At 44.4% G+C, this 16,232-nt stretch overlaps 1 protein-coding gene across 5 annotated transcripts in view; it reads right to left on the reverse strand.

Annotated features, from left to right (window-relative positions):
• FLT1 (fms related receptor tyrosine kinase 1) overlaps positions 1–16,232 on the reverse strand; it is a 206,106-nt gene that overhangs the window by 100,933 nt on the left and 88,941 nt on the right. For all 5 annotated transcript variants that reach the window (XM_044927306.2, XM_006078571.4, XM_044927307.2 and 2 more), the window contains one exon: positions 4,186–4,300. In XM_044927306.2, coding sequence (XP_044783241.2) covers positions 4,186–4,300 — 115 coding nt within the window. The remainder of the gene's footprint in view (positions 1–4,185; positions 4,301–16,232) is intronic.

Below are 16,232 nucleotides of genomic sequence, written 5' to 3' on the forward strand. Positions count from 1 at the left end.
TGTGGGGAAACGTATTGGTGTGTTCTAAGCTGGGACTTTCATTTGCTTTCTTAACATGTACAGAAAAGAAATGCAGTTTTAATTGTAAAGGAAAGACTATGCAAAGAATTCTGAGACAGCAAAACTTCCATCTGTCATCTGAAAGGTTGATGTTTTTCACAGACACACAAGGAAACATCAATAGACGCTAAAAGCCAAATTAGGAAATTCTTCTAAAGGTAAGATGTGAAATTAATAACTCTCTTAAAGTCTAATGTGTTACTGTTACTAATAGGATGTGTGTGGGTTTTGTGTGTGTGTATACTTTGTTAAGAAGGAGTATAAAATTTTTTTTCAATGCAAACTATTTTAACAAATAGTCTTCATTTGGGCTTCCCAGGTGGTGCTAGTGGTAAAGAACCCACTTGACAATGCAGGAGACGTAAGAGACACGGGTTCAATCCCTGGGTTGGGAAGATCCCCTAGAGGAGGGCATGGTAACCCACTCCAGTATTCTTGCCTGGAGAATCCCATGGACAGAGGGGCCTGGTGGGCTACAGTCCACGGGGTTGCACAGAGGCGGACATGACTGAGCAAATTAGCAGCAGCAGCAGTCTTCATTTGTTGTTGTGGTTTAGTTGCTAAGTCATGTTCGGCCATTTCCTCCTCTGGGGATCTTCCTGACCCAGGGATTGAACCAGGATCTTCTGCAATGGCAGGTGGGTTCCTTACTGATGAGCCACCTGAGAAGCCCAATAGTCTTGATAGCATATGTTTAGTATCTGGGGGATTGCATTAGGGTACATATGACAATCGTTTTGATAATGGGCAAATGAGATAGGCCAGATGTTAGGAGCTCTGTTTTTTCCTGGAGGGGAGAACTCAGGTTCAGAGAGGTGAACTGATTTGCAGTTGGTTATATATAATAGAAAGAGCAGAGCTTAACCATGAATCCTGCCCCCAGGTTGGATGACTCCAGAGCTAACTGTGTCTGGTGGTCTCTATTTAAAGCCTCAGTATAACTACACTCCCTTGGACTGGAAGGAGATCAAACCAGTCAATCCTAAAGGAAATTAGTCCTGAATATTCATTGGAAGGACTGATGCTGAAGCTGAAACTCCAATACTTTGGCCACCTGATACAAAGAGTTGACTCACTGGAAAAGACCCTGATGAAAGATTGAAGGCAGGAGGAGAAGGGGGTGACAGAGGATGAGATGGTTGGATGGCATCACCGACTTGACGGACATGAGTTTGAGCAAGCTACGGGAGCTGGTGATGGACAGAGAAGCCTGGCGTGCTGCAGTCCATGGGGCCGCAAAGAGTCAGACACGACTGTGCGACTGAACTGAACTGATAACTACAGAATTATAAGACAATGCATTTGTTTAGAGCACACATGGAAGAAATCAGGGAAGACTATCTCACCCAGATTTTGCTCCTCCACCTCCATCCTTTTTCACAGGCATTCTGTATGGAGGCAGGTGGATACTTCATGGTTTCAGCCTAATCAGAAACCTGACCTGGCTTTTTCCTTTTCTATCATATATATTTTGTGGATAGAACACCAAAACCAGACTAGAAGTTCCTTTGAAATTAAGATCGTAATTCGTGCTTTAGTAACCAGTGGTTCACAGTACAAGCACCTGATAGGGTCAAGAAAAGGCAAAATGATTCAACACCCTCAATGGCATCTTGGAATTTTCTAGTACTTTGTGACAACTAACTTGCTTTCCATTCTGAGGCAATTTCCTGTTTAAAAAAAGTAGTGTCACTTGAGTTAAACTTTCCAGTTCACAGAATTTCCTTTCTTCTAAGTATTTCATTAAATGGCTCTGTCATCAGTCGCTACACATCATGGAATGTTTTAAACTACAGTTCATTTGTGTTCAAGAAGAAGACGTGTAAACCACCTACAGCTACTGCAGTGATGAGAACAACTCTTCCTGAGTCCTTGACAAGTGATCGCAGATGTTATTGTGCGAGCCATCAGCATCTTAACCAATTTCTGTATTGGTTTAATTGTCAGAGCCCTGGGTCTTGGCAAAGGAAGACTTTGGTTTGAGTTTCTCATAAGCTACTATTATGCTGTGACTTTGAGTTAATCACCTTATCACCTCAGTTTTTCTTATCTTCAAAATGGAGATAACCACTTGGACCTGCCAAAGAGTGATGTTGACATGAGTGTATGTCAAAAAGTTTTCCATGATGAAGAATTCAGATGTTATTTGTTATTTTGAAGTCCTGCAGGGACAATGATGCCATCTACTTTGTTGCTTTGAAATGCAAAGAATATAGCTGAACAGACAGCAGGAGCATGTGAGCAGATGACATCCGTGTTAACAGACACTCTGAATATGCATGTAGGAGTAGATATTCCAGCAAAGGGTGATGTGATATGTTTTCCTCTCTTTGTAAAGCATCACTATCTCTGTGCCTGAGAACAGTGGATTTTTAAGTGTATTGTTCACTAATTCAGGAGAAAAAAGTCATCAGGCTTGAGATGCACTGAGATTTGCCTAGTTCACGAGGTGTCAGCTAGTTCTCAGGCTAACGGAGTTTAGAAGAATGAAGAACGCATGTGCAAGAGCAGAAAAGATGGTTTATAGAGCCTGACTGGGTTAGAGAAACTTCTTTTTTAATTGAAGTATATTGACAAAATACTAGCTCCATGTGTATGACATAACAATTCAATATCTGTATATATCGCAAAATCATCACTACATTAAGTCTGGTTAACATCTATCAAGTGCACAGGTAAAAAGTTGTTTTTCTTGAGCTGAGAAATTTTGAGAGGTATTCTCTGAGCAACTTTTAAGTATACAATTCAGTAGTATTAACTATTGTCACAGTGCTGTCTGTGCGTGATAGCCCAGTGGCTATTTATTTCCTTTACAAATTGGTGGTTGCCGGAGGCAGGAGGTAGGGTGTGGGCAAATGGAAAAAGGAATCAAAAGGTACACAATTCCAATTTATGAGCTTTTTTTTAATTGGTTCACATGTAAGTGAGATTATATGGTATTTGTCTTTCTCTTACTTACTTCATCTAGCATATGCCCTTAAAGTCTGTCCATGTTGTCACAAATGGCAAGATTTCATTCTTTTTTTTATGACCAAGTAATATCACAAATGGCAAGATTTCATTCTTTTTTTTTATGACCAAGTAATATTCCACTGTATATGTGTACTGCATTATCTTTATCCATTCATCTGTCGATGGACATTTCGGTTGCTTCAGTGTCTTAGCTACTATAAATAATGCTGTAGTGAATGTGTGGCTACACATATCTTCTGAGTTAGTGTTTTTGTCTTCTTTAGACAAGTACCCAGAACCGGAATTGCTAGATCATAGGGTAGTTATATTTTCAATTTTTTAAGGAACCCCAAGACTGCTTTCCATAGCGGCTGTACCAATTATATTCCCACCAGCAGTGCATAAGGGGTTCTGAACAGCCTCACCAACATTTTTTATTTCTTGTCTTTTTATTCTATGTGTGATTTTATTTATTTTTTATTGGCGTATAATTGCTTTACAGTTTCATATATTTCTAGTCTTTTGACAACAGCCTTTCTGACAGGTGTGAGGTGATAAATATCTCACAGTGGTTTTGACTTGCATTTCTTAGGTCAGGATATCTGATTCACTGTGGGTTTGTATATCCCAACTGAGGCTTTGCCAGTGCAGAAACGTAGGGGAAAAACAAGATATTTTGTGAAAGGGAAACATTCCATCTTAGCCTAAGTTTGGTACTGGCTTTTGCTTACTGACATCCCACTTCAGTTATGTCAGAGACTCTCCATGTTGGTTAAGCTAGCATCTCTCCGGGAACTTTTGTGCATCCTGGGTTCCATGCTGAAGATTCACATGGAATAGTAATTGGTGGAGCAGGATAATATATACTATGTATATTATATAGTGTAATAATCGACTACTATGCAGCCAGGGTCCAGAACCATGGATGGGGGCCAGTCTCCTGTTCAACAGGCATCAGGACAAGGACTTGTTCCCTTGGGACTGGTGGTCATTTGGGGGGATGCAGCAGTTTGAGTCACCTCAGTGCATCTCTCCATGAAGACATATGCCTTTCTTCTCTCAGAAGTTTTGTGTGAGCATTTGAATTCCTTCTGACTCTAATAAACCCATAACTAGGAAATGAGTGTGTGCTTTTAGAATAAATATCCCCACGCTTATTCTGATAAACAGTACCTTATTCTTTCCTTCTATCATTGCCGTGCGCTGAGTGAGGCTCTCAATTCTGTTTCCGATAGTGCTGTCAGGATCCAGGATAAAGGCCTCTTCATTAGTGGAGCACGAGTTATACCTGTTTTTAAAAAAAAGGGAGTCATCACTATATTGCTTTGCAACCTGGTCCAGCCCACGGTGGCTGGTGATGTGAAAACCATTAAGCCCTCAGATAATAAAATCACACATTTTCTTACTTTCCTTAGATTCCACCCCCTATCCCCACCAGCATCCATCCTCAAAACTTAAAATAGCAGATAGATTTTGCCTTATCTCTAAAAAAAAAAAAGACCACCAATGTGTCTTCATACATACTTCCTGTTCTAAATGTTAAATACTAAATAAAAATGCATAAGTTCAACAATCTAATATCTAGATTTTAATTAGTTCCTAGTGGAGAAAACATGCAAACACAGGAGAAAAAAGTTATGTTAATGAATGGAAACCTTAAGGAAATAACAGCATTTCACATCTATAAAAGGCTGGCATTGAATGAGAATATTCCGTTATACAGCTAATTTTTTCCAGGGCTAATTAAGTGTATATGGAAACACACATCATGGAGCAGTTATTAATTTCAGTCTATTTCTTTTCAAGTTTGGGAGTATCATGGCAAGTTCTTGAACCTCTCAGGCCTCAAGTGTTTAATTATAAAATACGTGTGTTAAAGATTTTTAAGATCTTTTTGGCTTCTAAAAGTGCATGAAATCTCTCTCTCAATACTTAAACTAGCTGGTGGAGTATATGCTCAATCTCTCAGTCGTGTCACACTCTTTGCGACCCCGTGGACTGTAGCCCACCAGGCTCCTTGTCCATGGGATTCTCCAGGCAAGAATATTGGAGTGAGTTGCCATTTCCTTATCCAGGGGATCTTCCTGACCGAGGGATCCAACCCACATCTCGAGTCTTCTGCATTGGCAGGCGGATTCTTTCCCACTGTGCCACCTGGGAAGCCCAGCTAGTAGAGTACCAGGTAGTTTGATGAGATTCCAACCTTCACCTGAAAGTAAGCATGTTCTTTTGAACACCTTATTATCAGGCTTCTATCAGTTTACTATCCAAATCACCAGTGTAAATATCTACTAATTATTCATTATGTTTCTTTGTCTCTATTTCATTATCTCTGTGATGTCTCTTCTACTACTTTAAGGTTTTGTTTGTTTTTCTTTCTCTAGTTGCTTTAAGAGTAAGGTTAGGTTGCTTGCAATTTTTTTTGTTTTCCTGAGCTAAGATTGTATTGCTATCAACTCTCTTCTCAGAACTGCTTTTGCTCCATCCCACTGCTTTTGGACCATCGTGTTTTCGTTGTTACTTGGATCATTTAGTATGTTTCATGTATTGTAGGTTCTCCATGAATAAAAAAATCCAAACAACCAAAAAAGACCCTTATGTCCACTCTGACCCCGGCAGTGCAGTAACGTTTCAACCTGCCTGTCCCCAAGCCAACACCCACGGAGTCACTGCCAGACCAGACCCCTGAGCACTTTGGGTTTTAATGGGATCTTCGTTGCTTCAAAAGCTTCAACAGCTGTACTGCAGAAAGCCCAGGTTTCTATAATTGACAACCAAGGCCACCCAAAGTCCACTCCCTACCTGCCTTTCTGACCTTACCCCTGCAGACCCCCTCCTCCTGGGCAAACCACGGTTTGGTTCAGCTCCTTCAAAGAACACCTGAGTCCTCTACTTGCCCTGACTTCCCCTAGCTCTATGACCGTTTTCTCCTACTGAAAAATAAGAATACAATTATATCTGCCCCATTAATCTCATGGGATCATACACACGTTAAATGACTTAAATTACTTGGGGAGGTTTTGTCAATGAAAGCCACCTAGAAAACCTGGGAACTAATCTTCCTGTCTCGGGGTGTACACACCTGACTCCTTCATCTTCACTCACCAGTTACCAGGGCCTCGACGCCCCCTCACCACCCACAACCTGGTCTCCTCCAAGCGGCTGTTTCTGATCACCATGGGCACTCGTGACCAGAACCCCTGGGTGATCCTGAGGATGGACCACCTTACTTGTGCTGTGACTTCTATCTGCACGTCCTGCCCAGAGCCTAGCATGGCGCTGCCCCGTCTGATGAGTGCAGGTGCTAAGTGGACACTGCAGGTGACCTGCTTTCTACCACTTATGACAGAATGAACACCAGCTCCTTCACAGTAGCCTTTTGAGATTTAAATATGGATTTTATTGGGGACATGATGCAAATATACAAAGAGGTATTTTCTGTGCCTCAAAATAAATAAATAATCTGTCGGCTCCTGAGGTGTGTTTCTCTGCCAGCCTGGGGAGCTTAGGAGCCGAGTGTGGGTAGGAACTGGCATGTGTGCCTGCAGCCCCCGCGCCACCTTGGCTGCTTCCTGGTGGCCTTATGAATTGAAGCTGTTCATTTCTTCATGCCTCTCCTGAATGCAGTCTTTCCTCCTATCTCCCAGCCGAATGAGTGAGGCAAGGAAGTAGTTATTGTTATGATTACTTGCACTGTGAACTTTCCAGGGAAACATGTCATATTCCTTCCTTCTGGCTTTAAATCTGTGGTGAGCACACTCTGTTCATGGATTGGGCAGATTCAGGAGATTCTCAAACCAGGAGGGAGTGTAAAGCCCCATTTCCAGAAAGAATGAGTGGTTGGTTTTAAGTCATTGCTGCCCTTGGCTACTTATGTGAGAAGAAAGAGGATGAAACCAGTGAGAGAAAGGGTGAGAGAGAAGGAATTGTGATGAAAAAGTTCTGTAATTATTCCTCTCTGGTGCTGGAGCTGAGAAAGAACTCTAGTATGTGAAACTGGTGCGTCTTCTGGGCGGTCTCCCCTCCTGGGGGGCATGCTGCCCCTTAATGTCCTCTCCCCTGCCCCATCCGCAGAAGCACTCATCACTTTCTAAGCGTGCATTCAGTGCTTCAGGCAGCTGCAAGGGACACGGACCACCTCCATGTGATTGCCCTGTCTCCATAGTTACACCAGGGCCACGCATGTAACTGGCACCCCACAAGCCTCTGTAAACATTCAGCATGAGGCACTGATGTGTGGCTTGTAGTAAGAGTTTTTGTTGGTTTTAAGTGTTTATTATCTCCAATCATATAAATGAATAGAGCCATAGTGTCAATATAATAACCCCCCATACACCCATCACCCACACTTAATAATTATCCAAGTTTGCCACAGTTGTTTCATTTGTCCCCTTATTTCTTTTTATTTTTCCTTTTGAGAGATATTGTAGAGTGAATCCCAGACAGCATGTCATGTGAGCCCCACACATTTTAGTACCTGTCTAAAAATTATGCACCTTTCCCAATATAACAACAACGCGGTGATCCTATCTAATAGAATTAGCCATAATTCCATGGTGTTGTTTGTACCAGGCCCAAGTATCAGATTTCTCCAAATGTTTTTCAAATGACTGTTTTTATAGTTAGAGTATAAGATTTAAAATAAAAAAGAATTCATAAGGACTGACTATTCCTTAAGGAACTTCGGCGATTTTAAAAAAAGTTTTGTTTTGGAGTATAGCTGATTAACAATGTTGTGACCATTTCAGGTAGATAGGGAAGGGACTCAGTCACACCCATTCTCCCCTAAACTCCTCTCCCATCCAGGCTCCCACGTAACATTGAGCAGAGTTCCATGTGCTATACACTAGGTCCTTGCTGCTTATCCACTTTAAATATAGCTGTGTGTACATGCCCATCCCAAACTCCCTAATTGTCCCTTCCCTCATCCTTCCCCCCAGCAATCATAAGTTTGTTCTCTAAGTCTGTGACTCTTTATCTGTTTTGTAAATACATTCATTTGTATCATTTCTGTGATTTTTGACTAACTGTTCCTTATTATCAGGTAAAATAAGTGAACATTTTAACTTATCGACTAGCGGAGGAAACTGAAAATTTTATACCTTCTCCTTTACTTGACATATGCTAATGATAAAGTTTCAAAGCCATGTATCATTTTGCCCTATTTTTTATAACATGTTTACCTTGAACTACTGTTTGCTCTCAGATTTCACACACACAGGGTACATATATGGGTTTATATAATGTGTGTGTGTATAACATGGATATGGGGGTTGTCATATGTATGCCTGTATTGGACACGTGTATATGTACTTGACACTGTGACATTGAAAAGCTGAAGTTTTCTTGCATCTGAGAGAGAAACCTATGATTTCATTCTTTTCTCCTCAAAGAAGTAAAAAAGATAAAGGCCTTAGAGGTCTTAATTTCATACTCTCGGTCATCGGGAAATGTAAAGAAATACATTAGGGTAAAGCAAGAGGAGGCATTTCCCCAAAGGAAGCACAATCGGCCTCAGGGGCTCACTGGGGCTGCCAGGCTCCTCCCCACCCACCCACCCTCCCTCCACCCCACCCACCCCACCCCTCTAGGACAGCGCCCGTCAGCACAAGCCCTGGCATGGAAATGACAGGCTAGACTTGCTGCAAGGTCCTCCAGATGAAAAAAGGGCAGATTCTGTGGCTGTTTTCCATACTGGGGACTGTGATTTTTTCCTCTTTGTCACTGGAACCTTAAAAATAGAATGTCTTTCTGAGGCTGACTGTGTAACACAGCACTTGAAACGAGAGGTCGGGGGGAGGGGGGGTCTGCCTGAGCCTTAAGAATACATCAAGCTCTTAAGGAAGTAGATTGTGCCATGTTTGAAGATGCAAAGATAATCGCTGTGCTGGGAACCGTCTTGAGGGGGGAGGAAGCCGAACAACAAGAGGAAAGCGGCGTTCGCTCCTGATTTCGCACAGGAAGCCCTCCGCACCTCCTGCCAAAGGGAGATAAGAAAGCTCCCAGGCACATTCTGGACAAGGCCACCGTTATCAGCTCCAGCTCCACGCTGTCCTCCCTGAGCCCCAAGCCCCCTGTCCCTTTCCTAATGAGCTTCAGGACTCCGACCTCTATTTGCATACAGCATGCCAAGTACAATAGCGTGGAGGTATTTATAACCATCCACAGGAAAAAAAAAATTTCCGGGGTAAGAGTGTACTGCATGTCGATTGCCCTGGAGCTGAAACAAATTAGTTTTGGACTAGAGACCGATGTAAATAAATTAAAAGAAAGCAGCCAATTATGGATCCAACACATGGAACAGGGACCTTCCATGGGGCACGTCCGTCTCTTTGCCTCCCAAGGAGGAGAGGCCTGTAGGGCTCTCTGGTCTGGTCCAAGTGACCAGGCGGCTTTGCTTGACACAGAGTAGGGAAACACCACCTACACCTACGCAGATGACCTTACTGACCTACATGCTCTGGGTTTGTTCCTGTGGGGCTGACAGATTCTCCCTGCACACTCAGAAGCACTTGGCTGCTTTGTGACCAAAGACAGAAGCCACCTTTCTCACAGAGAAAGGCAAAGCCAATGCTGGGATCCAACCTGCAATACTGGCAATTTTGACTGCTGGTCCCTACAGGCACACTATGGGCTGTTGTAATTACCATAGATCCTATGCAGTATCACAGTCTACTCTAATAAGGATTATATTTTCTACATGCTAAGTAATTTCTACTGTGCTAAGTGATTTATATACACTATTGCATTGATCTCCACAACATCCTGAAAAGTAGGAACTCTTATCCCCCCATTGAATGGATGAGGAAATTGAGGATTAAGGAGGTTAAGTAAATTACCCACTAAATTACCTACTAAAGAGCTAGTAGGGCTTCCCAGGTGGCGTTAGTGGTAAAGAACCAGCCTGCCAATGCAGGAGACATAAGATTCAGGTTCTATCCCTGGGCTGGGAAGATCCCCTGGAGAAGGGCATGGCAACCCACTCCAGTATTCTTGCCTGGAGAATCCCATGGATGGAGGAGCCTGGTGGGTACAGTCCATAGGGTCGCAAAAAGTCAGACACGACTGAAGCAACTTAGCATGCATGCACAAAGAGCTGGTAAGCGGCAGAGGCGGACTTTGTAATCGATTCTTACTCCAGAATCAATGCATTTAACCTGTGTGCCACATGTAACATGTCCATGTTCTATCATCATCTAAAAAGAAACTGTTATACTTCAGTGTTTCTTTGTATCCCGGGAGGAAAGACTTCTCAAATAATCACTACACATATACCATTACTGTGTTGGGAACTGGATGTCTTTTCTTTCTTTTAGCCCTTTTGGTATTAATAACCCAGTCAACTGCTTTTCCCAAGATTTGACAAACAGCTCTCGTGATACACAGCTGAAATGTACTGCGTGCCCGCCGTGCACGTGGTCTGCAATGACAGTCTACATTCCGTTAGGCATCCCCTGATTTCTGACCTCAGGTCTGTTCACCTTTACAGATCCATCACAGGAAATTCAGTGCAGTGTGTGCGCCTGCTTATGCTTGCCTGTGCCTTTCCTAAGGAGCTGGCTTTAACAGTCCTGACTGTCAGACTTTCTGCAGTCCTCCTGCCTTTCTCTCCCCTCCCCCGCCACCCCAAATGCAGAGCTGGCTCTTTCTCTAAAGGATGGGTTGTTGCATCTGGTGGAATCAGAGGGGAGAGATGAGCTTTAGCCCACTGAGGGTTAGTGTCTGTGTTTTCGACTCTCTGAAGAACCAGGTGAGGTGGTTCAGCCCTTCATTCAGCCCTTCGAGAAACTGCTCGTTTTAGTGCCTGTAATGGTACCTAAGACTCCTATAGTTACCTAAACAGTCTCATTTTGTAAATGATTTCTAGCAAACTTAATCACCAGCCCAATACTAGAAGGTCTGCTCTACAGCCTGAATCTTTCTTAAGATAGCTGGGTTTTGTTGTTGTCTTTTTAGGATCCCCTTTCACCCTGTGACAAATGACATTAAGCTGACCTTTCTTTCAAAAATCTCTGTTCTGCTAAGTCGGGCTCTTGATTGGGCTGAAGGGAACCAGTTTCTAGTGGGCTGCTGTTATTGCACCAAGTCTGAGGCAGCCCTTGCACACATTTAAGCTGAACTAACTCGAGTGGTCACCAGTGAAGTGGGTGTTACGATCTCCACTTCATGATTCCCTTTACCAGCAAATAAGACAACTGAGACTCAGGAAAATCCAATGTCTTGCTCAGATTCATAGAGAAAGTGGCAGACAAATCTGGAGTTAGAACCCAGATATTCCTAACTCTTTCCACCACACCAGAACTCAGTCCATCCCACGAGATGAATTCTGCTCCCAAAGGAATCCCACCCCGCCCCCACCCCCACCCCAAACTTTACCACCATGCTTCAGAGTCATGTTAGGAAACTCTGGGGGTCCTCTGAGGCCAACTGGTACACAGTCAGACACCCGGAGAAGAGAAATCTTAGATTTCAGAAGGGAGATATAGCCCCGAGTCCTTTGGTGAGGGGTGGGGAAGGAGCAGAGGAATAGTTTATAATTACAGTTTTTAGTTGGTTAGTTTTCATCATTAAAATGCTAAAATTATAGGAAATCTTGGCCTTCTGCTGGCTGATGAAGTTCATCGTTAGAAAAAAATCTTGCAGCAAAAGAAAGACCCCACTTTCATGGCAATCTTTTTTTTCCCCTTGGTAACTTAAAACTGTTGTCTGCATGAGTCCTAAATACGCTCTGGGATGAAGCTAGTCTTTTATTAGGAACGCCAGTACACTTATGGCAGGCAACTGATTTAGAAGGGACCTCTGGGGTGGGCTGGGGGATACACGGCGGTGAGCTGAGCACCCCAACATCCAGTGGCTACCTTATTTGAGCCTGAGCCATGCTTAGGAAGATGGTACATACTAATGTACAATGAAAGCACCTTTAATTTTGGGGTGAAAAGGGCTCTAAAAGTTCTGCAGAGTCCCAAGATGCAGGTTAATCTCCCTCCCTTTTATTCTCTTCCGGATGATGGAAGCTGAGGGCTTCTGGTGCAAAGTCTGTGTCTTTGTTTGGGGTCTGACCGCCCATGCTCACTGTGATTAGAATCTGTTTGTGAAGAACAGTGAACCATTTCAAGTGAGGAAACAAAGGAGGAGGGCAGTAGTAAAGAGCAAATCGAGGCTGTAAAATGTCTTTTTAAAAAGTGGAAAGGGGAAGAAAAAAAAAAATAAAAGGACCACCTGGATCCCTGCCAAAGGACAGGACCAGGGGCGGCTCCCCATCGCCGCCGGCCCTCCTGCAGAAGGGCCTCGTGTAAACTTCCCTGTGCTACTGAGGGTGTCGTGTCAAACGCTGGTGCGCGTGTGTCTGAGCCATCAGATTAACAGAATCTGCAAACACTATCTTTTCCCCTTCTCTCACATTCTCTTACAACAAATAAAACAATACAGAGGAGAGGATGCCGGCAGAAGGCGGGCGGCAGAGCGCAGGCAGGAGTGTTTAGACAGAACGGTTCCTGCTCCTTCTGCTCCAGGAAAAGGGCCTGGGCCTCCGTGCTGGTCACGGGGTCAGGCTGGGGGGATTCTGGGGCGGGGGCGGGCATCGGGGGGCCTTTCTGACACGGCCAGAGGACCTCGTGCCGCCTTGGAGCCCACAGTGAAAACTACTTCTTGTCTGAACGGCGCGGGGAGGGGAGCGGAGGCTTTTTGGGGACTGGAGACTGGGGTCAGCGGCAGGGACAATGGCGGGGGGCATCCAGGGGGCTGGCCAGCTCTGCTGAGATAAGGGCTTTTCCGTGAGCATCTTGGCCCGTGGCACTTCCTGCTCTTGAGGCCCCACGGTCCATTCACACTCGGAGCAAGGCCTGTCCTCCCAGCCTCTGTCTTCCTTCCTCCTCTCACCCCAGCTTGCCTCCACCAAGGGGCCCCCGGGATCCGCCCCACCCCCACCCCCCCGACTCTGGCTCTGACTCTCTCTCTCTTTTAGGGAATAGGGGCCAGGGTGTCCTGACTGACAGCCCTACATTGGGGTGACCATGGAGCTGGGAGGGGGTCACCTCCTCAGCTACACCCCGATAGAAAGCCTTAGAGAAGTCATCCGTTTTCTTCATTCACTTTTCTTCCTAGTAAAAGGCTGGTCAGCGGAGGAAGGGTGATTGGAGATATTTTATTTAAAAAGTCTTTAGGGAAATGTTCGGGGTGGTAAAGAACTCGTGTGCCAATGCAGAAGACATAAGAGACGGAGGTTCGATCCCTGGGTTGGGAAGATTCCCTGGAGAAGGAAATGGTACCCCATTCCAGTATTCGTGCCTGGAGAATCCCACGGACAGAGGAGCCTGGCGAGTTATAGTCCATGGGACTGCAAAGAGTCAGACACAACTGAAACAACTTAGCAGCAGCAACAGCAGGAGTGACTACAAATAACCTCCTTTAATTCCAGAAGATTCAAGGAGTCTTAAGGTATTGACTCCAGTTGCTCAAGGAAGCATATGTCAAGCTATGGCTATGTATCGTTTGCATAAGGAGAGCAGATTACTATATCACAGTCAACATGGAGATGTCCAGGTGGCCTTCAGGGCTAGATGGTGGGGAATCACATTAAGTAGAAATTCTAGACCAAGTCAGACCTGAGTCTGGATCATGGTTTTGCAACCTTCTGGTCATGGGAGGCAGGATGACAAGGTGGGGAGAATCATGTCATAGGAAATGGATCAGAGGCCTTGACTGGTCTTTCTAATTCCTTGAATACTTTTGAAATCGCTGGGTCACGTCAGCCCAAGGAGTTACTCTTAATAAATTTGGGCTTGGTGTCATGCCACCAGTGACCACGGAGGAAGTGGTAATGACCAGCACTGTGCCACTCACTGTCTGGAGTGGAAATGTGGTTGAGGAATTCGTTGCCTACAGCCCACAGAGGAGGAGAGAAGAAATCACTTTTCTCAGATCTCAGTTCCCTGAAAAATTATATTTCTCTTGTTTTGCCTTTATCTCATGGGCCCCTTCTTCTTGCAAATGTCTATTTTATGTCTCTCTTTGACAGCTAGCAAGTAAAGCATGTGGGCCATATCTCTGTCTTACCCCATCTTCATCCAGATTTGCTAAATAATGAATTGCACTTTTCACGAACCACCTCGAATTCTTTGGGCATAGATGTGTTCTTAACTCAGTATCACCCTCATGTCTGCTAACGCAAAAGGACCGTCTCTGAATTATTTCCTTTCTGTTTTTTAATCCCTGTAAGAAAACTAGTAAGATGTGGTAACATGGGGCTGCTTCCTTTGTTGGCAATGTTAAGATGGGGTGGAAAATGGCAAAATCTTCAGATTATTCAGGAAGTTAGAGTTGTTGTCTAGGTTGGTCATAGCTTTGCTTCCAAGGAGCAAGTGTCTTTTGTCTTTTAATTTCATGGCTGCAGTCTCCATCTGCAGTGATTTTGGATGCAGTGATTTTCACTTGCTCCTTGGAATAAAAGCTATGACCCACATAGCATATTAAAAAGCAGAGACATTATTTTGCTGACAAAGGTCTGTCTAATCAAAGCTATGGTTTTTCTAGTGGTCATGTATGGATGTGAGAGTTGCACTATAAAGAAAGCTGAGTGCTGAAGAATTGATGCTTTTGAACTGTGGTTTCGGAGAAGACTCTTGAGAGTCCCTTGGACTGCAAGGAGATCAACCCAGTCCATCCTAAAGGAAATTAGTGCAGAATATTCATTGCAAGGACTGATGATGAAGCTGAAACTCCAATATTTTGGCCATCTGATGCAAAGAACGGACTCATTAGAAAAGCCCCTGATGCTGGTAAAGATTGAAGTTAGGAAGAGAAGGGGGCAACAGAGAATGAGATGGTTGGATGGACATGGATTTGAGCAAGCTACAAGAGTTGGTGGTAGACAGGGAAGCTTGGCCTGATGCAGTCCATGGGGTCGCAAAGAGTTAGCCACGACTGAGTGACTGAACTGACTAGAGGAGTTGTAATATCCTAGACCTGGCTACACTGGTGAATTCTGCCTCAGCTCTTCAAACCCTCATTGCCCCACATCCTGTCCAGCCTACCATGGCACATGGGCTCGGGACATTTACTGGCTTGTGTTCAGTTGTCTTCTGATACTTTTCCAGGCATTTGACTTTTCAATAACCATATCCTCAATAACAGAAGGAACTAAATCTTGTACTTCTTTCAGAGGACATGATTCTACTTCTTAAATGGACTGCTGCTGCTGCTAAGTCACTTCAGTCGTGTCAACTCTGTGCGACCCCATAGATGGCAGCCCACCAGGCTCCCCCATCCCTGGGATTCTCCAGGCAAGAACACTGGAGTGGGTTGCCATTTCCTTCTCCAATGCATGCAAGTGAAAAGTGAAAGTGAAGCTGCTCAGTCACGACCGACTCCTAGCGCCCCCATGGACTGCAGCCCACCAGGCTCCTCCGTCCATGGGACTTTCCAGGCAAGAGTACTGGAGTGGGGTGCCATTGCCTTACATGGAGTATGTGTAAACAAACTAATTTTTATTGAATCAAATGGTGCTAGTAGTTATTAGCTGCTGGTTAGTTATTTTCTATTAGCCTAGAAGGTGCTTCTGCACATGTCAGCACCATTGCTTGGGTAGAAATTCTCCAATACTATTTACTTGTCAGATGTGGATCCCGATATGATGAGTCCATCCTGGGTCATTAATGCTCCTCCTCGGGAGTGGACAGTCCTGATGGTGGTAACACGGCACTGGGTTGAGGGGGAGGTGTGAGGTCACTGGAGGGTCAGCAGTGCCCCTTTCTCAATATGTGTGAGGTGAGTGATGGATGGCTGAGTTGGCACCCATGTGAGATTGAGTCCATGTCTAGTCCGCTCTTCTTGGTGGGCCAAGAAGACTGGCTCCTCTTGTTGGGCCATCACTTAGTGAGAGACACTGCACTCTTCTGCTGGTCCCCAGGTAGCTGGGCTAAGCCCTGAGGTTATGATGATGAGTAAGACCTAGTCCCTGCTCTTAAGTAGCCCTCAGTCTGGTCAGATAATCACCGCTAACATGAACGACCTATCTGCTGTGTATCAGGCATTGCACCGAGTATCTTACAAATTAATTTCTTTGGAGTAAATCACCATGGTTAGAAGACCTGTCCAAAGGTGCAAGCATGTTTTGTGGGGGAACATAAACCCAACGTCAGGGACTGTTTTGTCAGATTGTCAGCATTCACTGGACACTTGTGTGTATCTGATGTTAGGGAAATAGGTTTGCAGTGGGCGGC

Source organism: Bubalus bubalis, chromosome 13 (genome assembly GCF_019923935.1).
Source record: "Bubalus bubalis isolate 160015118507 breed Murrah chromosome 13, NDDB_SH_1, whole genome shotgun sequence".
NCBI lineage: Eukaryota > Metazoa > Chordata > Mammalia > Artiodactyla > Bovidae > Bubalus > Bubalus bubalis.